The 23,267-nt window shown below is 38.6% G+C and overlaps 1 protein-coding gene across 2 annotated transcripts in view; it reads right to left on the bottom strand.

Moving 5' to 3' along the window:
- ANAPC4 (anaphase promoting complex subunit 4) overlaps positions 1 to 21,039 on the bottom strand; it is a 35,390-nt gene extending 14,351 nt beyond the window's left edge. The window contains exons 1-16 of one of the 2 annotated variants that reach the window (XM_004009748.6): positions 20,677 to 21,039; positions 18,265 to 18,370; positions 16,463 to 16,595; positions 14,881 to 14,955; positions 14,719 to 14,745; positions 14,579 to 14,623; positions 13,866 to 13,950; positions 13,133 to 13,237; positions 11,661 to 11,744; positions 10,457 to 10,543; positions 9,686 to 9,750; positions 7,972 to 8,014; positions 7,785 to 7,861; positions 6,252 to 6,352; positions 6,116 to 6,167; positions 2,119 to 2,174 (exon numbers count right to left, since the gene is read on the bottom strand). In XM_004009748.6, the coding sequence (XP_004009797.2) occupies positions 2,119 to 2,174; positions 6,116 to 6,167; positions 6,252 to 6,352; positions 7,785 to 7,861; positions 7,972 to 8,014; positions 9,686 to 9,750; positions 10,457 to 10,543; positions 11,661 to 11,744; positions 13,133 to 13,237; positions 13,866 to 13,950; positions 14,579 to 14,623; positions 14,719 to 14,745; positions 14,881 to 14,955; positions 16,463 to 16,595; positions 18,265 to 18,370; positions 20,677 to 20,805 (1,270 nt within the window). In that variant the 5' untranslated portion in view covers positions 20,806 to 21,039. Of the gene's footprint in view, positions 1 to 2,118; positions 2,175 to 6,115; positions 6,168 to 6,251; positions 6,353 to 7,784; positions 7,862 to 7,971; positions 8,015 to 9,685; positions 9,751 to 10,456; positions 10,544 to 11,660; positions 11,745 to 13,132; positions 13,238 to 13,865; positions 13,951 to 14,578; positions 14,624 to 14,718; positions 14,746 to 14,880; positions 14,956 to 16,462; positions 16,596 to 17,993; positions 18,125 to 18,264; positions 18,373 to 20,676 lie in introns of those variants that run through there. The other variant, XM_042251283.1, reaches the window with a different exon arrangement.
- Between the last annotated feature and the right edge of the window lie 2,228 nt (positions 21,040 to 23,267).

Here is a 23,267-nt window from a genome sequence, read left to right as displayed (position 1 = left end):
GATGTGTTCTTCCCCTTGGGCTTTTCTGCCACATGAAGATGCTTGCACTAAGATTTATGTGTGTATACACACACTTATATATGTGTATATATGTATTTATATACCTTCTTTAATATTTGTGGTGGACCCTTTTTGTCCTTTCATGGGGTGTCTTCATCAATACTGTATTTTATATACATATTACATCCACCTCAGTGAAGAAATATATTGCATGTGTTTTGCATAGCGTTTGAATATGCTTCTTGTGTTTGGTCAGGAAAAAGCATGTTAGGCATGATTCTGCAAATAGGGTTATTTTAGGAAACTGTTCTTAATTAATTCAGACTTCTAATTTATCTGAAAAAAAAAACAACCCAGCCATAATCTAGTTCCATTCATTCATTTATCCATTCAAAAATTACTTACTGAGCATAATACAGGTACTGGGAACAAAGCAGTATAAATAAATCCCTGCCTTCATGGAGACTGCAGTTTACAAAAGAGCAAAGCAGGGTTAGAGCGCTAACTGGTGGCAGCATCCAGTTACAGTTAGGTCTCCAGTTCTCCAATCCAGTGTTTGTTTTGTTGTTCAGTACTAAGTCCTGTCCAACTCTTTTGCAACCCCATGGACTGCAGCCCGCCAGGCTCCTCTGACCAGGGGATTTCCCAGGCAAGCAAACCAAAGTGGGTTTTCATGTCCTTCTCCAGGGGCTCTTCCTGACCCAGGATCAATTCAGTGTGCTTTGTTCTAATGATAAGGACTGAGTGGTAATTCATTTATCTTCTAATGCAGCTTCTTATTACAGTTAGGACATGCAGTAAGACTATAAACTGCCTAATTACTCCAGTAACTATAAGTAAAACCAAGCTACTATTTCTCTAATAGAAAGTCTCTTCTAAGGTTTCATTTAATTTGAACATTGCAATTTATTCTAATTAACTCTGATATTAAAGAGGCTGGCCTGATAAACACTCTGGCTCCCCATTCTGGCTAGTGTTGGTATGGTTTTGAGAAAAATCTAAGAATTTTAAATGTCAACATCCACTGACTGCATTCATTTTTTAATTAAAAGCAATTATACTGGGCTAACAAATATGAAAAGTCATGTTTTAAAAACATGAGAAGCAAAGATTTGGAAAAAAATCAATTAAAAAAAGATTTGGGCATTTGTTTAAAAGGATGTTGGCACAGTACAGGTAATTTACTTTCTGTTTTACTCTTTAGAATTTTAAGAACTATGGAATAAATTCTATTTACAACTAAATATTCCATGTGTTGGCAGGAAATGGATGCTAAATTATTCCAAAGACATTAAGAGAGGCCACAAAACCAGCAGCACTAATGGACTACATACATAAACTATGCACACTCTGCAGGGTGAGCATTAGCACATCTGATATCATGTCAGTGACTATTTGTTGATCACATACAAATGCAAAGAGAGGCGGAGACACAAAGGAAGGACTAGTGGTCTGCAATCGATTTAGCTCGGGCATCACTGTCCAGTAGAAGTGATAATGGCAATGTTCTAGTTCTGTGCTGTCCAACGTGGTAGCCACTAACTACAAGCAGCTCCCGAGCACTTCAAACACGGCTAGCATGACTAAGGAACTGCATATGTAATTCCACATAATTTCAACTAATTTAAACAGCCATAATTGACTAGTGGCTACCATAATGAATGGCACAGATCTAGAAACACAAGATCACGGTATAAAACAGGAGTTCAACTATTCACGGCAGAGGCTTTGTCTTATTTTCTCTCCCCCTTTCCACTCCAAATCTAACACCTAACAGTGCCCAATACAAAGTAGAGATTAAAAAATGTTATTTGAACCTAAGGAGACATTACAGAATATAAAAAGGTCGACTATCAGTAAGTGATAGAGATAATCAACGTTAGAAGTTGTATCTGTGGGGGCACGGATGAGAAGGCGTAAAGAAGAAATACAACTGGCCATGTGTTGAAAACTGCTGAAACTGAGTGAAGTGTATAAGTGGGGTCATTTAAACTATTCTCTCTACAGTGACAAGTATTTAAAAGTTTACTAGTGTAATTGAATATTCCAAATTGATATTCCCACATTTTTTCTTCAAAAGTGTTAAAAATACAAGAATGCTTCATTCAATCAACTTACCCACATACAACCACCGAAAAAATGCTTTGAAGTTTTTCATACTGCTATCTATAACTCTAAAAGATAAAAATAAATCAGAAATGAAATTATTACAGGAGGTTCATATATCATTGTTCAATTACTATGGAATATAATAATCCTTACTGTTCTAGTATAGCCTATCTGGATGACATTTAAAGCTTTAGAACAGATTTAACAAATCAAACACATAGCTAAAAATAAACTCTCAAAAGAGCAGATCTTGATTCTTTTTAAAAATAAAGCAAATAACTCAGATTCTAACTGGTTATAACAGCCTTGCCACAAACTGTAATAGTCTCTCCAAGCATTCAATAAAGTATGAAATCCTTTTCTAACTTTGGAACCAAAAGAAATTAAAAAAAAAAACAAACAAACAGTTTTCAGCACTATTCTGTTTTTTTTTTAAAAGATCACTGATCAGTAAGAAGAAAAAATATCAACCATAACAGAAAATCATCATTATAAGTTTATACTATGTCACTACCATTACCTATGATATCAATAAGACATTACTTATGGAAGCTGATATTTTTATCCTTATAGTAACAGATCTCAAAAATCGAATTTCCTTGGGCTTTACACAAACGTACCCTGAAGATTAAGTGTTATAAGTGGAAGTCATCTACACTTTGATGAAAGTGTTTCTGAATATAGAAATGGATATCATTTTTTTAAAGCTCTTTAAGCTCACATCTGTAAGATAATTACTCTAAGCAAATAATATGTGCCCTTTTCACCCCTAAATCTCAAAGTCCCTTCTAAGCATTAAGTCTCATAATACTACTGGAGAAGTAGGTCAGTATCATTAACCTTTCTGTACACAGTACAACACCTGACATAAAAAACTGTGACATCTCTTGCGTTACCAAGCACCACGATCAAAACTCCTGCAGCAAAAATGGGGGGAAAAAAGATTCCTGTCTTTCTCAGCTCACCCCAACCCCAGGCTAATGTTAAAACTCTCACTGTCTCAGTTTCTCCATTATAATCTAAAATAATGCTTTATTTCACTTATCTCCAAGGAGCAAGAAGTCAAATCAACAACCTTTCATTCATATTAAAACATGATCAGAGAAAACTTAGTATTTTATGTTTACTCTCTGCAAATATGCAGAACCAAAAAATTATTCAACATTCAGGAAAAGGAATGTCATTTCCCTCCCTGTTCTTTGAGCACACACATCTATATTCTAAACTCCATTAAAACGACAGTGGGGAGGGGTGTACGTGTTATAAACTCACATACAAAAAGATGATAGAAAAAAAAGGTTTTTTAAGTTTCAGAAATGTCAAAAGCAGACAGAAGACTGGTGACTGGTGAAGGTCACCAGCAGTGGCCACATGTGAGGCACTTCAGAGAGGGAGCAGCACAGAGTCATCCACCCAGCAGAGCCCCGGAGACACTCAGTCCTTAGAGACATCAAGCTCAGCAGAAGACATCAGGATGACGTTGGGCTGGGCAAAGGAGGACTGAAATTGAAAGAGAGGGGTTCAGCACAGGCCGACATGCGCTGGCACTCGTGCTGGCTTTGGTCCACCCTGCACCCCGCAACTCCAAGCAACTGTAAACTGCCTCAGGAATAAATATGAGTAAACAATCGGGCATCAGGTTTTTGCAGAAAGCTTGCCACAAGAGACCAAAACAAACAGCAAAGTGACATATAAACAGATAATTCAGGAAGCAGCAAAGACTTTTAAAAAATCTAATTAATGTCCTCAGAGAGCCATGAAATGTCATATGTACAGAGCAAGGGCGCTGCTTTGAAAAATGAGTAAACAAATAAGAAAACACTTAGTAATTAAGACAGGACTGCCATAATAAAACATGCAAGAGCATGGCGTGGGTCAATGACTTCATTCTCCATTCCTCCTGGACTCTTATTCCAAAGTTCACACCCTAGACCCTCTTTACCAACCTGAGCCTTCTAAATCTCAATTTCATGCATCCTACTCAACCACAACCACCAGCTTTCTTTCCAGTGACTTCTTGCCAGCATCCCAACAGTCGTACCACCAAGACTTATCCTACTACTCCCGTCTTTCACTGTCTCTTACCCATTTGGTTCTATTTTCAAAATATATTCAGGTTCTGACCATTTCAGATTCTGACCACCATTTCTCTCTTGGCTTCTGTGCTTGCCCTCATATAATCTATCCTCAACACTAAGTAAATAACAAGAGGGATCAAAAAGATTCTAAGTCATATCCTGTTCCCCCACAGCCTGTAATGCTCTAAGAGCTTATTATGTTATTCTTTATTATGTCCAGCGTAAAAGCCAAAGTCCTTACGACGGCCTACAGGCGCTACACAACTTGACCCATCCTCCATGACCTCTTTCACCTTATCCTATCGCTCACACTGTTGCTAAGTTCACTAACTTAGTGGCTCCTGGAGGTGCCCCTCAAGTATGCCAGGCTTGCTCCAAACTCAAGGCCTTTATACCTGCTGTCCCCTTTGCCCCCAAATATCAGCAAGGCTCACTCCTTCCACCCTCGAGGCCCTCCCTGACCAAAAAACTGCACCCCTACCCCCAGCACACCCTAGATCCTCCTTCCCTACATGGTTTTTCCCACCACTACAAACCACTATCTGACCTGCTATAGGTTTTAATTATTCATTTCTTTATTATCTGTCTCATCACATTAGAATACAGTATCTATGAAGGTAAGATTTTTATCAGTTTTGTTCACTACTACACTCTCAGCATCTAGAATAATGTTTAAAACATAATGAAAAACGCACAATAAATGTATATGATGAAAGATGGTGCTGGATAATCAAGTCAAGAAAACTTCACAAGAAACAGTAAAGACAAAGCTATTTAAAAAATGTGAGTAAAAATAAAAGACATAGAGGGTCAATCCACGAAGTCTAATATGACCAACTAGATTTCTAGAACAAAAATCTAGTTTTAAAAAGTGGGGGAGAAGAGGAAATTATCAAAATAATAATACAACGGAGTTCAGCTTAAAAATAGCATTTTTTAAATTATCAGTGCAATATATGGAAAGACCCACATTTAAAATACTACTGTGAAATTTCAGTGTATCAAGGATGAGGAATAAAGTTTTCAAGATAAGAAAAAAAACAGCATACAAAGGAATGAGAATCAGAAGCACCAGACCTTCCATCAGCAACAAACAGGCTAGAATACAACAGAGCAATGCTTTCAAAGCTCTTGGAGAAAATAAATCTCCCTTCATAATCCATACCCAGTCAAAACTGTCAATTAAGTGTGGTAGGAGGAGAAAAGACACAAAGGGACACAGAAAGCTTACCCTTACACATCTGTTTTCTAAGTAATTGGAGGACATTCTCCACAAAGTGATTAAATGAACCAAGAAACAGAGGAGATCATGAAAGTAAGGATCTAACCCATGAAAGCAATGAGGAAAACGCCTGGGTGGTAGCTGGCACAAGAGCCGGAACCAATGGACAGATTGGTGCGGGCGTGGTGGCGGCGGGGGTGTTGTGAGGTGGGTGGCTAACAGAGGAGGCACCAGGGACAGAGGGGAATTCCAGGGATGTGATGCTACCCCTGAGACAGGGAGAAAACCTAAAAATGTGGTAAAGAGAGACAGTGCAAGGAAAAAAGAAAGCAAATAGAGTCTAGGAAAAACAAAGAGAAACAAAGGAACAATTTCAAAAAACTGATAAATACAAGAAATGCAGTACAGTCATACAATTTAAAAATATGGAAGTAACCTATAGAACTAAAACCAGAAACAGTCACAAGAGTTTAAAGGATTCCCTCTGAAGAGAGGACCTGAGGTGAGGATGGGTGAGATAGGAAAATACCATGTGAATTTTTACAATCACTGCGCTATTGGTTTGTTTTAATCCTACAAACATGCAATTTTCATAAGAACTTAAAATCTCATTTTAAGAAAATCACAATTTGCTAGGTTCTCAATTACAAAAAGTGAAATATTCTCAAGTCAATGATTTCAATATTCAAGTATCCCCAATACTTACTGAAGAAGTTCATTTGCCTTGAGTATAAAAGAACCTACTGCAGTAATAGCATCTGAAAAGAAGTAAATAAGTAAATGTCATTTGTCCAATAAGTAAAGTGAGTTTAAAGCAGTCTGTTGAGAAATAAAATTATCACCTTCAATTCCTGCAGCATCTAGTCCAAGAGGTTCATATTTTTGCTTCCATGAAGCCATTCCTTTCAGTTCACTCAAATGGTATAGTAAAGACTCTGAGCCACTATCAAAAACAGAGCAGAAATAAATTAGCATCATCACCGTCATCAGGGTGGCAGGCACCTATTATCTTGCTTGAATGTTTCTAAGTTTTCAAAAATAAAAACTGAAAGTAACTCTAATTTCCTTACTATGAGGGACTATTAGCTCTCAAAATTATTTCAAAACACTGAAGCAGAATCATTTGGTTGTCATGACTAGTGAGACGGACTGGCCACATGATTAAACTTTATGAGATCAAATTATGTTCCACAGTTGGTCCTGGCACTGTTAAGATAGTCATACGGTCATCTTGTTCACCTAACAGCTATGTATTTAAAACTGAGCAAATATTTATTAAGCTCCAACTTCAGGTCAGGCACTATGGGGACTTCATGGTAAACAAAACAAAAGGGTCCTTATAACACTGATAGTCTAATGGGGGAGACAGTCATAACCACATAATCAGACAGTTTCATAATTTCATAATCAGACCATTTCAACACACCAGGTACAGGTGAAAGAGAAGAACCTGAACTAGTCTGGGAATTAGAGAAGGATTCTCTGAACATCTGAGCTGAGAGCTGGAAAATGCAAGTGAAGAACAGAGTGGAAGTGTTCCAAAAAGCAAAGAGACGTACAAAAGCCCCAGGTAGGAGACAAAAGTGTCAAGTTTGAGAAGGCCACCAAAGACATGGGTCCTAACAAATGGGAAGGCACTGGAAGTTTTTAGTAAGAGTAGCATGATCAGATCCACTGTGGAACACATCTGAGGGCACAGTGCGGCCTGGAGACCAGGCCGACAGCCCTACAGTGCTCAAAGAGGGAGGTAAGGGCCCGGGGTCTCAGCATAAAGAAATCTGTCAAAATCTAAGTCAAACACTGAGCATCAACCAGCAAGTGGCCTCACTGAGGGAGCGGTGTTTAGAAATGGCATGAGACTTGAGGGTCTAGAACAGTCTTGGCTCTGACACGTAATAACTTTGCCCTTTCTGAACTTCATATGCCACATGCCCTTTCTAAACTTCAGTTTCTTCTTATGTAAAACGAGGATAATCACAACCAACACCTTGCCAAGGACTTACATGCAAAAATATGTAACATGCTTTTACAGAACATATAAAATGATATACAAACATACTTAATTTCACTGCTCAAAAAAGGGTATATGCCCTATTCAAGACATAACTCATGGCTGTCTGGGTGAGAAAAAAGCCCAGATAGGGCCTCGGGTGGTGAAAAGATGTTGGAAAGTTATTTCACAGAGCAGAGTCATTATTATCGATTCTTTAAATCTTGGGCACTTTAAGATTCCCCTCGAATGCTAAGGCAAAAATGTCAGCCAGAAGACGCTCTAACAGAGAATGCCAGATGATGAAAAGAAGGCTGAAGAAAGGAAACCAATGCTATAGGTACGTGCAGAAGCAACACCAAAAGATTCTCTGTCATCTTCATACCTCTGTAAGTGACTTATAACCAATTTTTGTATACTGGAATATGATGACTCTATAGACTGGCCAAGCTTCTTTAAGCCCTGATTAAGAGAAAAAAAAACGACATTTAGCAAACAAGGAAGATACTATATGCCATTCAAAAAAAATTAAGACTATGTTCATAGCCATTAAAGTACAAAGATAACCACACCTTTACTGTTAACTGGTTCATTAAGAGGGTCTGAAGTTCAGCACTAGAATGAAAAAGAAAGTATTTTTAGTCTTCTCTATTTAAAATCTGAATGCATCACTTAAAACATTTAATTTCAAAGTACAAATTTAAACAAAGATTTTAAACAAATAAAAAGAAATAGCCCAACAAAAATTAAGACTTTGTTGTACTCAGAGAAACAGACAAAAACAGGAAACGTTAAAGTCCACACACAGACTGAAATAGACATGAGAATGTGCTATACACTGAAATGGTATTTCATGTCAGTAAGGAGAAGATGTACTACTCAGTAAGTTACACTGGGCAATTATTAGACACTTAGAAAAAAATAAGTTGTTACGTCTTTCATAGCATACAACCAAATAAATCATATCTGGAACATCTAAATGGGATAAAATCATAAACCACCAAAAAAAATCTCTAGATGAAAATAAAGATCTTTGACTGCTTACTATGGGAAAGATCTTTTTAAGAATAATGCTGAGGTAAATACAATAAAGGAAAAGAGTGATTTAGCTACATAAAAATTTTTAATTTTTTATACATTTAAAAAGTACAGATATATGTATACATGGTACATACACATAAAATGATTACATTTACATAGGAAATAAATACGTGAATAAAAAATCCTAGAAAGATATATACTATTCTTTGTTTTTTGTGCATCAGAATTTTCTATTTTTTTTTTTTTACAATGAATATGAGTTACTTTTGAAATAAATTACTTTTTTTTTTTTTTTAAATTTTAAAATCTTTAATTCTTACATGCATTCCCAAACATGAACCCCCTCCCACCTCCCTCCCCATAACATCTTTCTGGGTCATCCCCATGCACCAGCCCCAAGCATGCTGCATCCTGTGTCAGACATAGACTGGCGATTCAATTCACATGACAGTATACATGTTAGAATGTCATTCTCCCAAATCATCCCACCCTCTCCCTCTCCCTCTGAGTCCAAAAGTCCGTTATACACATCTGTGTCTCTTTCCCTGTCCTGCATACAGGGTCGTCATTGCCGTCTTCCTAAATTCCATATATATGTGTTAGTATACTGTATTGGTGTTTTTCTTTCGGCCAAAGAACTAAATAGACATTTCTCCAAAGAAGACATACGGATGGCTAACAAACACATGAAAAGATGCTCAACATCACTCATTATTAGAGAAATGCAAATCAAAACCACAATGAGGTACCACTTCACACCAGTCAGAATGGCTGCGATCCAAAAATCTGCAAGCAATAAATGCTGGAGAGGGTGTGGAGAAAAGGGAACCCTCCTACACTGTTGGTGGGAATGCAAACTAGTACAGCCACTATGGAGAACAGTGTGGAGATTCCTTAAAAAATTGCAAATAGAACTACCTTATGACCCAGCAATCCCACTTCTGGGCATACACACCGAGGAAACCAGAATTGAAAGAGACACATGTACCCCAGTGTTCATCGCAGCACTGTTTATAATAGCCAGGACATGGAAACAACCTAGATGTCCATCAGCAGATGAATGGATAAGAAAGCTGTGGTACATATACACAATGGAGTATTACTCAGCCGTTAAAAAGAATTCATTTGAATCAGTTCTGATGAGATGGATGAAACTGGAGCCGATTATACAGAGTGAAGTAAGCCAGAAATAAATTACTTTAAAAAGAGAAGGTAAAGCAAAAGTTTCTAATGTAAGTTTATTACCTTGCTTTCCCCCACAACAACAAGTCCATGAATTCATCTTGCACTGATGTGGTTGTGTTCTTTTCCTAGAGAAAGATGGATAAACTCATGATAAGTGTTTTTTAAATAAGCATTATTTATTCAAAATTATGGGAACATGACTCCCTTTCTCACCTTTAACCTTCTCTCAAATCCATATTTAAACTGTTTATCTGAATAGCTGCAGCTGCTGCTGCTAAGTCGCTTCAGTTGTGTCTGACTCTGTGCGACCCCATAGACGGCAGCCCGCCAGGCTCCCCCGTCCCTGGGATTCTCCAGGCAAGAATACTGGAGTGGGTTGCCATTTCCTTCTCCAGTACATGAAAGTGAAAAGTGAAAGTGAAGTCGCTCAGTCGTGTTCGACTCTTAGCGACCCCATGGACTGTAGCCTACCAGGCTCCTCCATCCATGGGACTTCCCAGGCAAGAGTACTGGAGTGGGGTGCCATTGCCTTCTCCGATCTGAATAGCAGTTATGAGGAAACAGCCAGTCCGCTCTTCCAACACCTGTCCTTAATCGCCACATCCTATTAGCTCCACTTCACAATCCTGTCCCCACCTAAGTTTTTCCAATGGGAAGGACTGGCATTATCTCTCTCTGAGACAAGAGTTTGAGGTTAGATCAAGCCATCTCAAAGAAATCAAGATCTGAGCCTTGAACAAATCAGACCGATTTTTCTCATGTCCCTCATGAAATGAGTAAGGACATCATACACTCTTTAACACCTTCCATGGGAAACTCCAGTTACATCACCTGGACAAACTTGGTAAGACGAGAATCCATCTGCATCAGTATTTCTTCCCAGGCTTCACACATACATGTCAGTGACAAATTTATATACTATTAGCAAAAAGAAAAAATATTAAAGTAGCAAAAAATACTTAAGATAATATGCTAACTAAATAATACATGCTTCTTACTGCCAATTGTCTCAAAGAAACCCAGGATTTACTGTAAACCACTTTTAACTCTGAAAGTTAAGCCTGAGAAAGAAGAGACCATGGCTAACACTTGATAATCATTTAACAATCAAACATTCTCAAATTAAGTTTTTATCTGGTAAAATAGATATTTTTCAACTTTTTACATATACGATGTGTTTTATGTACATTAACTGTTAAAATGCTGATTGGTCAACTATTCGATCTTCAAACAGTATCCTTTTAAAAAGACACTGATCTCCAGAAATCTTTGACATGAAGTACATTAGTGACTGTGGCAGACTGAAGCAAGAAGGTCACAGTTCTTTGCAGCTCCTCTATCCGGATGTATAGCCGGTTTCTCCAGTCTGTCGATTTGGGCTGGCCGTGTGTCTCAGTGTGACAAAGAAGCACAAGTGTCACTGAGTCCAAGGCTCCAGAAGGCTTTGCAAGCTTCCACTTACACGCCTGACGTTCCCCTGTCCACACCACTTACCCAACAAGCCTGATCTAGCCTGTTGGGAAGTGGGGAGTGTGGATTTCAGATAAAGCCATCATGGCTGAGAGATACTTGGACCAGCCAGCTGACCACCGCTGTACGACCAAGACCAGCATGAATAGCTGAACCCAGCCCAGAACAACAGAACCTTCAGCTGGGCCTGGCCCAAACAGTCAACCAACTAAAACACCAATCACCTGCTAACTGGGGGTACATTTATTATATCCAAAAGCTGTTAGAATGACTATTTTCCATAATACTTGATTTGCAAAGACACTTTTAAAATTACAAAATACCTTATTATGAGAATGTTTAAAAAGATTTAGATGACTTTTTTCTTTTCTTTTGGAGATATAGAGATGGGTTGGAATAGATTTTCAATTAAATTTCTTTTTCTTGTTTCAGTGGACATTATAAGCTTATCTATCAGACTAGACACCTCTGCCACGTATAGTTGGCTTTAAAAAGTAAGATTTTCAAGTTTTTTATTTACACAACATTAGTAAACAGTCACATAAAACAAGCTATGAATAAATACCTGTAAAAGAGCTGAAATGTGAGTAAACTTTCTGGCCATTCGAGTTACTTCAGGTAAGAAAGAGTACAATAGATTGGTTTCAAGCTGTCAAATTAGAACACTAAAGTGAGTCACAAACAGATATATTTACTACTTTTAAAGACGAGTCAAGGTATAACTATGTATCAGAAAGACTACCTCAGAATTTTGCTCCTTTTCAGTATAACAAATTAGCAAATAACAGAATATAATTTTAGGATTCTCTCATCTGTAGCATCTAACTATGTACAGTTGACCCCCTCTAAGTTAGCAGTCCTCTCTACTTAGTTAGAATAAATGTAATAATCTAATTTATACCACTATTATGAGAGACTTTTAAAATGATCACAAATATCTAAAAAATTTTTAAGGAATTACAGCTAGTAATAAATACAAGTTAACTATCTATTACAGAGGTACATGAAGTATCACAATAAAGTTGTTATTAAAAACATGTTACAAATTCCACATAAAGAGTGAATTATTTTACTATAGCACCAAACACAATTCGGGAAATTGGATTTTCACAGAACCTTCAGATGAAGAGCAACCATGAACAACTGTTCTAGCAAATAGCAGAAAGTCGAGAGCTCTCTGCTGCTGTGAATACAGTGAAACTATAAGGCCTCACTTGCGTCACACCCGGCATCTTTCCGTCCTACTCTGGTTTGAGAGCTCACACATACTTAGACTAAGTGGCTGGGTTATTCGAGATGAAATTTTCAGGAAGATTTTCCTGAAGGCAAAGCTACAATCTAAATACTCTGTAGGAGCCCAGTTTCCACAGTCTATGATACAAACAGCACACAATGAAAAGGTTTTCCCCGGCATTTAGTGGGCATCTCATACAGGAGGCAATGTGTTAGTTAAGAGCCCCGGCTCTGGAGCCAGACTGCCCAGCATCACCTTCAAGTCCTTACCAAGCAAGTGACAGTTGCTCTGCGTGCCATTTACTCAACTACAAAATGGGGATAGTAATAGCACCTATCTATTAGGTTACTGTGAGGATTCACATAAAATATACTGAATTACTCAGTACTGGGCACATATTAAATAATTAGTAAATATTAGCTTTTATTATAATAATAATTATATATATTATAGTTTATATATTATATATTTATAATTATTTATATATAATTATAAAACAATTATTTTTATAATAATAATTATATTTTCTTGGGTCAAAATCCCAAGAAAACACTTGTTACAAACATGAACTGGTATAGCAACAAGTTAATATTGGTCATTAACAGACCATCGAAACACTGTTTTGATGAAAATTATGCTGAGCAATTGGAATAATAAGGTATTCACCAGTAACACTCTAAGATTTAGAAGCTCCAAGTCAATTTTTTGCTTTGTTTTAATGACCATTAGAATCCAGTGATATGGATAATAAAAATCAAACCTTTAAAAATATATATTTACTCTCTGCTGGTTCAAATACTCACCTGAAAATATGAAACTTCTGAAGCACCACTGGCAGAAACTTCTGTGACCACTGACAATGACTTCAAATCACTTGACAGACATAACGCAAGACAAGTACCGACAATCTGTAAAACAGTCAAATCCCCATTATATTTAGTGTTATTGCTGCACTGCATCTGCTTACAACACAGGAAGCGAAAATTCAGAGCTCTAAAAAGCAGTAACTCCTGCCATGTATGTGGCAGATGAAGGCATGCGTCCACTGAGTTGCAAGGACGCAGACACAGACCCTAACTACGCACCCGAGTGCTGGAGAACTAACACAGCCTGCAGAGCCGCAACATTTTCTGCCCTTTTAGGGAACTGCAAGAATAAGAAAAGGCATGGAGAAGACCAAGACTGAGCCTAAGATTGCTTCTAATGACTTTCATCACATTCCGATCACAAATGGCAGCTCTTAAATGCAAGGCTAGAAAAACATCAAATCATAATCAAGTGTACCACAGTAATCTTTTAGTTAAGAAAAAACTTTTTGACTAATTCTCCTAATTCTCCTAATTCTCTAACCTCTGATCTTCACAGACATCATATCACTATTTTATCTTAGTAAGAAAGTTATCCTCTTAACATTTAAGGACGAGTAAATCCAAGAAATGAAACTGAGAAAAATAGTAATGTTTTATTCTTTTCCATAAATCAGTCAGTTGTTACAAAAATAGAGGCAAAAATAGAGAATCTTAAAGAAAAACTTACCCCAGTGACTCGAGCAATTTTGAACATTCCGTAAGCATAAAGCTCAATAAAACCAGAGCTTCCTCCAAGGACAAGAATATTAAGCCTGATTAAAAATAATGCAACAAGCAAGCTGAGGACAACAGAGAGGACCAAGTTCTTACACCAAGATACAAGTTGTTGCTGCCCTCGTATAATCTGCACACTCAAGCTCCCTAGCAGGGTGACTGAACCTCTAAACAAGTTCACCAAATTTCAATTACATCAGGCTTATTCCTTTTTTCCCCCAAAAGAACAACATAAATTTCATTCAGCCTACAAAAACCTCAGTTTACAGTAAAATAAGAATATATTATTTTAATAACCCTCAATAACAAAATCATCTCTTTTCCAGTTAATATAAATTGCCATCAGTTTTATCATGGCCCTGATGCTAAACGTATTATGTGGGCTTAAAGAACCTGAAGATTCAATTTAAATTTCAGAAACTCAAGCACTTCTATCCTCCTTTACTTTTTAAAAATGAAAGTATACCATAATATTAAACTTGACACAAATATCATACAATAAAAATGAGTGACTAATAGATATTGTCTGTTTATTGTTCAGAGGTATTTGCCAGCAATGAAATAAAATGACAAAGAAAATATCTTTGGAACTCTGGTCTAAAAACTGCCTCAAGTATCAAATTTAAGAAAATAAAACTTGCTATTTAAGATGTCTGCAAGATTTACCTGACATCTCCCAAAAGCTTAATAATTTCATCCGAATTTTCTTCACTAAAATATAAAAATAAATTGGGTTATCTTTCAACTATATGCTTCAAATAATAAAAGATTTATCTTACTTGAAAAAAAGAAAAGGTATACCTTACCTAAATATTTTTGAGGTGTTGCTATAACTAGAAAAAAAAAAATAGTAGGGTAAAAAACTCTCAATAGAAATACATTTTTTTAAAGCACATGAGAAAACTGTCAGTGTTAAAAGAAAGAAACCTGTAAGATTAATTTGAATGAGATTAAACACTGGTACTTACTTTTTCGGCAATGTAGGAAGTTTAGGTAAGAGAAGATTTGATTCATCCTCAGAATTATAAAAGGACGTTAGAACACTACAAAGGGGAAAATAAGACAAAGCAAAAATAAGTATTATTAAAACAAAGATTCTACTTCTCTTTCCATTAAAAATATTAATTTTTAAAGGCCCAATTTTACATATGACACATTACCAAATGAACACAGTGACTTTCACAGTGGTAAACTGTGCATGGCATTTAACAATCTATCTTGAACTTTATTTCTGAAAGAAAAAAAAAATCAGCCTATCCACTTTATGTTAAGAGGAACAAATATTTATAAACAATTTTCTCAGCATATGAAATGCATCCATATGTATTTAGTATCAGTACCAGATATGGACTGAGAATTTGTGATTCCTTAACTCTCCTCTAAAAACCAACACTGAACATAGGAGTAGCAAGAGTAATTTTAAAGAACACTGAAGTTATTATAATGTAATGACGGGCTCTATAACTTATGCACATTTGGAGACATAACAATCCAGTCGGTGTATATAAGATGACACCAAGTATTTTGAAACAGTTTTATGTGTCCTCGCATTTTTTTCAATCCTACCTCCAAATACAGATGGAAATGAATAAGGTGAAAAGCGGTGTCCTAAAAGACCCTGGAATCTCCATATAACATTTCTGAACTCTTAACAGAAAGCGTGTTAGGAATACACTTAGCAGGTAACTGGACTGGGACAGAAATTACATGGTATACTCTGCTCCCCTATAAATTCACATTACCTTTTGCAACCTTTATTATTTGATGACAGATTGATCCTTGTTTTATCTACAGTGAATTTTAAACCCCAGGCTAGACCTTATTATCTAATATTTTTACAAGCCCCTCCTGAGGAAATTTGTGAATTAACAATCAGGATTTATAAATTCATTTGATATTAACTTAAAACTTAATTAGAACAGAAAAGCTAACAGGAAGAAAATGATCTTATTTCCTCAAAAAAAAAAAAAAAAACCTTTTATGTTCAGTATTCACTAAGCCTACTGACCCTTTAGGCTATCTTTACTGCAAACGTGGCAGAGTACTTAATTTCACAGACTAAGGCAAAACTATTTTCACAAAATAAGGAAACTATAGGGATCACAAAAATAAAAAGAACTCCTTCAGTATCAAAACAAAATGTTCTATTCAGCACTTTTCATATTCGAAGAATATTTACTCAGACACAGAAACACAAAGTTCCAGAATGAAATATATGGTGAAAAGAAAAACAGAACCTTAATTTGCTAATCAACAATCTTAACTAATATTACTTGAAAGTATAAGTCATTGATATAAACTTTAAAAAATAACCAAAAAGAAAAATCTTGGCTATTCAGGCATTATTGCTCCAATAATAAAACAGATTTTTTTCCAGAAGAGAAAGAAATCTAGCAAATATCAAAAAAAATTTCATCTTGATAAGCTTAAGACAAAAGGTTAAAAGCAAATACACATACTCAATACTCAGATGTGCCTAAGTTTCCACTTTTAAAAAATGAAAATTTCATGAATATCCTACTGGGACCACTGGGGGTTTTATCACTCTACCTGCTCTCAACGGTCACTTCCATCCAATGCATACAAGAAACTGGGGCCTCCACAGAAAAAGAGTGCAAGCTTTCAGGTTTTTCTACATCACACAACACAATTTTTTTGGTATCAGCAAGGGCAAAGGCCAAAACTAAAACAAGAAGAAATAATCAGAATAAGTCAGTGTAATATTAAGAGAAAAATGGGTATTTCATTTCTTGCCCAATTTTACTATTTTATATATATCATAATCATAGAAATGCTTTAACCCCTAAATCCTTCCTTTAAATAAGTAAAACACTGAAAGGTATCTTTGCATAGAGTTACGCTGTTATTGACACTTATTTTCAAATGCTCAAACTTTTGTGAGCAACCTACTACTGTCTTGTATACTGTTCTTAACATCTTACATATCAGAGTCTCTAGACTGGAACCTTGAGGCCAAGCAGAAAACACAGAACAGACATCAACATATAAACAATAACATCGTATCACCAAGACATACTGGTCCCCACCTGAAAGTTTAAAAGTGATTCCATCTGCTTGATTCTTGGGAAGGTTTTTTATTCCTCTTTTTAATTTCTAACCTTTACTGAACAGGGATATCAAATACTGATGGGTCTGAATGATCTAGTATCATTTCTCTACAGAAGTCCTTAATGTCTTCCTAACATATAAAACTGAAGACCGTCTAGACAGAAGGCTGTGTGTTTCACTGTATACCAATACATACAACTCTGTGAGATGAGAGGCAATCCAAGTCTCCTCTTCTTTAAAGCAATTTAAAGCAATCTTGAAATAATCATTACCAAGCTAAGCTCTATTTTATTGTTCAAAAACAGGAGACATTTTTTAATGATAAAAATATCACCTACTTAAATACATTTTCATACACACTGACCTCCATGATTTTTGAGATCCTGATGTTTTTAGACAAACAGAGCAAGATCTCAAAATACTACTCACAAAAGTTCTCTAATTTTACACATACTTTTTTTTTTTTTCCAGTAGAAGAAACAAGAACTGAGCAAAATGAAGATAGACCAAAATAGCTGTTATCTGTGGAGTGACAGGCTTTCAGGACATTTTTACAGACTTATATTTACCTAGGGAAAAAAGGAGGCAACAAGGAGGAATACATATCATTTTATGAAAACAATTTGTTTTTTTAAGGCACCAATGATACAGATGAATTGCAGCATTTTCCTGTGCTGACCAGACATGTACAGCAGCTCAAATAACTGTCAGTGTAACAACACATGGAAGAGGAGCGTTCAGTCCTCAGAGCAGCAGCATGGTAAGCGACACCACACAGGGCACCAACAGGAGTAAGATCACATGGAAATTGAAGGAAGGGGGTCAAAGCTGACAGTCTTTCAGGTGAGGTAAACAATTGTGCAGAGAGAATATTTACGAACCACACATTTAATGCTAAAACACATTTTGGGGAGAAAAGGGCCATGATGGCTCTGAACTGACTATTGAGTGGCAAATGAAGCCCTGGACAAACAGTGCAGAACAAGACAGCAAAAGAACAAAACCAAAGTACCCTGTATATTCTCATAAAACTTCCTGTTAGACTTATCTTTGCCAAGAAGTCAGATTTCATTTTAGAGATATCTCTGCCATGAAACAAGATGGCAGAATCAATCTGAGTTCCATGAAAACACTATAAAGCATCTGAAAAAACAAAATTCCCAAATCAGTATTTAGAATTCTAGTACATTGTAAGAAAAATAAATTCTTTCAGTGAGTAAGTTCTCTTTACAGAATACTCTTTCTGAAAAACAAAAACACATTTTTTACAATACTGTCATTACGTTTGCCATCTGGTCTCCAAGCCAGGCAGGTCACTTCTTTTCCTGTATTTTCATTTGGTGGAAAACTCCAAACTCGATGAAAACTTGCAAGTCGATGAAGTAAAACCTAGGACAAAACAGACATAGTGGCAGATAATAAAAACACCCATTTCCAAAAATAAATCTAAACAGTTAAAAAACTGTACCAAGTATAATATTTAGCCATCAGAAAAAATTCAAAGTCAAGAGTGTCTGAATGAACTTAAGGTATTTCCAAAGAAACGGGTGAAACAAGGTCTAATTTAACCCTGTACTCTACACATTTTCCTAACTTTTACGTCAACAAGAGACTTATGTTTTAGAAAGGAATACAGCTTCCCAGACAGCTCAGCGGTAAAGAATCTACCTGCCAAGCAGAAGACTCAGGTATGATGCCCTGGGTGGGGAAGATCGCCTAGAGAAGGCAATGGCAACCCACTCCAGTATTCTTGCCTGGAAAAGCCCACAGAGAGAGGAGCCTGGCAGGCTGCAGTCCATACGGGCGCAGAGTCTGACACAGCTGAAGCAACTTAGCACACATGCACGCACTGGCTCATTCATGCCTTCCAACACTTCTCATCATCATTTTGGGTGATTTCAAGAGCAACAGTGTTCTGGCTTTTGGTTCTCAACTACCTCTTCTTCAATGACCACAGCTTTTACCCCACCGCAGTCACTCCCAGGGTCATGTCTGTTACACTGTCATTACCGACAACTACAAATGCTGCCATAAACTTCAGCTGCAAACTTCCCACTTTCCATCACTGTCTGTATCTTTCCTGCTCATCCTGACTAATACCCAACTTCAATTCTGCAACCTCACCAAGACATACAATCCAATGAGTCTACCATCGATTCTCTGTCCCTCACCCCACACATGACCTCACTTCCCTACTTAATCAGGTTAGAATTCAAAGTTCATCATTACAATCACTTCTCTTGTACATAACTTCGACTCCCTTGCATCTCTTGCTTTTTGTCACCCTTTGGCACAACAACTCTGGTTAAAGTCAACCACACCAGCACCCATGCAGCTGAACAGAAGACACAACCATGCTCACTAGTTTCACTACAGAACCAGTAAGCTCATGTGCCTTTTAATACTGAAGAACAATCCTATTAGATTCACTAGTCCACTCGCCTTGTCGGCTTCTTCAAAGTTCTCTTCCCTCCTCAAAATTCCAACATTTTCGTCTCCATCCTCATTCCTAAACAGTGCCCTTTCTTCTTCACTAAGAAAATGGAAGCGACAAGTGCCCACAATTACACCTACTCATCTGGTCACACTGACGCTATTTTTTCCCTTCCCTCCTACAGTTGTGGCTGAAGGAACTGCACTCCTCTCAGGGCCATGAGAGAATTCCAGAACACTCTGGATGCAGAGGGAGACTAGGTTTCATAGAGGGCTTTGGGAAAGCAGACATCAATACCCTGGCGACAAAGCCATGATAATCAACACAGCCTTCCAGGCTGCTATGTTTCCCTGACTGCTGAGTTCCCTTTTCCAACTAGTGTCCAAGCCTGGCTGAAGACCACTCCCACCTGGCCAAGTAACTATCAGGACACCTGCGAAAAGGCCAAAGGAGTAAAGACACAAAGGTGAAGGTTTCCTTACAAAATGTCTGCCAAGTAATTAAAAACTTTCAGCAGAAAGTTACAACTGGGTTACACTTGATGAAGTGTAATATAAGGTGAACCAGAAATGGCAACCCACTCCAGTACTCTTGCCCGGAGAATCCCAGGGGTGGGGGAGCCCGGTTGGCTTCCATCTATGGGATCGCACAGAGTCGGACACGACTGAAGCGACTTAGCAGCAGCAGGAGCAGAAATAGCGACAACACTCAGGCACATTCCATCAGGAATCAGTGAATCAGGCACATTCCATCAGGAATCAGTGAATCAGGCACATTCCATCAGGTGAAGCACCACTCTTGTTTCAATTTAAAGGTATTTTTAATGGGAGGTGGTTAACCAACCAACACTGTGAATGTTGGATAACAGAATAAAGATTCTTAAACATCCTCTTTGGCAGCTACAACCATGCATATTCACAGCTCGTGTCTGACAACTCACCTTTCTTCTGCCTGAACTGTATAAGTAAACGAAGGGCGGAATCTGTGAACCCAATACTATGTCAACTCATAAGTGATACATGAGCCTTTAAAAGCCCCATTTAACAAATAACTATGAGAGTCTCCGGGATGCAGGACCGTGTGATTGTGTCAAGCTGTGTGAAAACTTGGCCACAGAATGCGGGAAATGGGTGTACGAAAGACCTTTCCTGTGCGTGGCCCCTTATATTCACGTAGACTGTGCAGCAAGACTGCAGAGAGGGGCAGGGTAGACAGGTGGCCCGGGCTCGGTGTTCTCGTGGCTGCGCGCCGGCTCACTCACCTCGCCCGCGGTGTTGGCCAAAGCAATGAGATCCCGCTTGGGTGACCAGACCAGGAAGATGATCTCCTGCGGCAACTGCTTCTCTCCCACCACCCGGAAGGATGGGAAACAGGTCGGGAAACGCAACATGGGGACGGCCCTGCAATGACTTCCCTAGTCGGAGGCTGGCTGGGGACCCCGCGGCCGCTCTGCCAGAGCCCGGCGCCGCTCCTGCCCCGGACCCTTCCGGCAGAGCACCAAAGGCGGCGGTACCAGCGAGGTGCCCCACCGCAGCCAACGCCGCCGGGGCGGTCTCCGCCTCCCGCTTTCCCTGCCCGCGCCGCCCGCGCTGCCGCCGCCGTCGCGCGCTTTCCGGGCACTTCCGGTGCCCGAACTTCCTCGCGAGAGCACGGAGGCGAGGTTTCGATCACCCACAGTCCTTTTGACAGTCTCCAAACCAGTGGTCCTCAGTCCTGCTTGCTCACTAGAGAGGTTTTTTGTTTGTTTCTTTTGCTTTAAACACCGTGCCCAGGCAGCACGCCAGACTAATGAAAAGCGCTTCCCTGGTGGCTCAGACGGTAAAGAATCCGCCTGCAATGCGGGAGACCTGGGTTCGATCCCTTGGTTGGGAAGATCCCCTGGAGGAAGGCAAGCAACCTACTCCAGTATTCTTGCTGGGAAACTCCATGGACAGAGGAGCCTGACGGGCTACGCAAAGAGTCGGAAACGCCTGAGCGACTAAGCACAGCACAGCGCAGCGCAGCGCAGTACGGAATGGGACCCAGGATTTATGGAACACTCAAGAGTGCTGCCAATTTGCAGCCTACGTAGGAGAGCTCTGCTTTAGAATCTCCAACATTGGCAAATACCCTGATTCTTTATCCCATTTAAGCTTCATAACTACTGATATTAGTAGCCGCATTGTAATAAATGAGGACTGTGGGCTCAGTCAGGATTTGTCTCATAGCTATTGGAGCGTCTACTATACGAAGGAATCTCCACAAGTGCAGGGGACATGGGCTCAGCCTGGCTGGATGTGTGAATCAGAGTCCATCTGATGCCTCTTGTTACACATCTAAATGTGTTAACTTGTTCAAAAGTTCCCATAAGTTATGGGCCAGGTTAAAAGAATGTGACTATCATCATCCTGTGATTATCCATCTTAAAGTCCATGGTAGAAAGCCATCTACCTTTCACTTCGTTTGACTTGCTCAAACAAGAAATGTGGGAAGATCTTCAACTCTAAATAAGCCCTATCTTCCCGCCATCTATCTGGATCTAGCCCCTGGGAAAAGGTGACAGAAGTAGACTAATTCATTCAGCAACAAATATTTCAGGCACTATTTTGTGCCAGGCAGTTTGTAACTCATGATGTTTACTCTGCTCCCTTTCAGAGATGGGTCTTTTACCTTGCTTTTTCTGCAAACTATTAAGCATGGTCCCCAGATTTGTCCAGAGGCAGTATTCCAAGGTGAGAATGGACTTGCTTTTGTTATTAATGAAATGCATTTTCGGGTATTATTTAATGTTCTGGAGTGTTGTATAGTTAGCACAACCAATGCCACCTTGAGCATGTACAGTTCCACCTGTCCTTCCACTGCCCTACCCAGGACTGTACTGTGTGGTAAATCACTTCTCTGTCATCAAGAGCTTTGCAGTTAATAGTTTAATAATTATTAGGACCAGGTGGCCTTTATGCTCTGTTAGTCCCCAAACAATGATGAAAACCTTCCCTGACGTATTCCTGGCACCCACAAGACTAGTTGTGCTAAAGTCGCTTCAGTCACATCTGACTCTACAACCTATGGACTGTGGCCTGCCAGGCTCCTCTGTCCATGGGATTCTCCAGGCAAGAATACTGAGTGGATTTTCATGCCCGCCTCCAGGGGATCTTCCCAATCCAGGGATCAAACCCCAGTATCACGCATTGCAGGCGAATTCTTTACAGTCTGAGCCACTAGGGAAGCCCAAGACTAATTACCCATTCATAAATCTTGACTTCAGAATGCACTTCCTGTTTCTCTAGGTGAACTAATATAACACTGTTGCAGTGGTCCTTTGGCGGTGCTGAGTGCAGTTGCAAATACTTCCAGATCATTGTCTGCCTGACCCCCAACTTGTGAGTTACCTGGTAATAAACTGATCCATTGATAATATGGAGCTGGCTGTCTGGTTTTCGGGTCTCAAGATAACCTTCTCCATCCTCTAACACATGGCAATAGATAATCTAGATGGTGGGGTGCATTTAGCTAAATCCACTATCTACCTGCCTTACAATCTTATGAAAACTGAATGCCCACCTTCCTGAAACTTATCCTGAATATGGTCCCTCGTACCACACAGGAAAAGGACTGTGAATAAAGCTATACCCTCAGTGTTACAAGACAGAGGAGAGTAACTACCTACATATTATGAAACCTTCACAGAAGAGTATGAATTTCCTCCCAGATATGTGTAACATAGGAAATATCATAGGTGTGAAGTTCCAGATGTGGCCATTTGGAAATAAAAAATTTGGTTATTAAGTACATTCATCAAATTGTTTACAATAGTGAAAAATGGAAACAACTTAGCTGCCCAACCACAGGAGACTGATTAAATACAGTATGTCC

This window comes from Ovis aries, chromosome 6 (genome assembly GCF_016772045.2).
Source record: "Ovis aries strain OAR_USU_Benz2616 breed Rambouillet chromosome 6, ARS-UI_Ramb_v3.0, whole genome shotgun sequence".
Taxonomy (NCBI): domain Eukaryota; kingdom Metazoa; phylum Chordata; class Mammalia; order Artiodactyla; family Bovidae; genus Ovis; species Ovis aries.
This window is presented reverse-complemented; position numbering and strand designations above follow the sequence as displayed.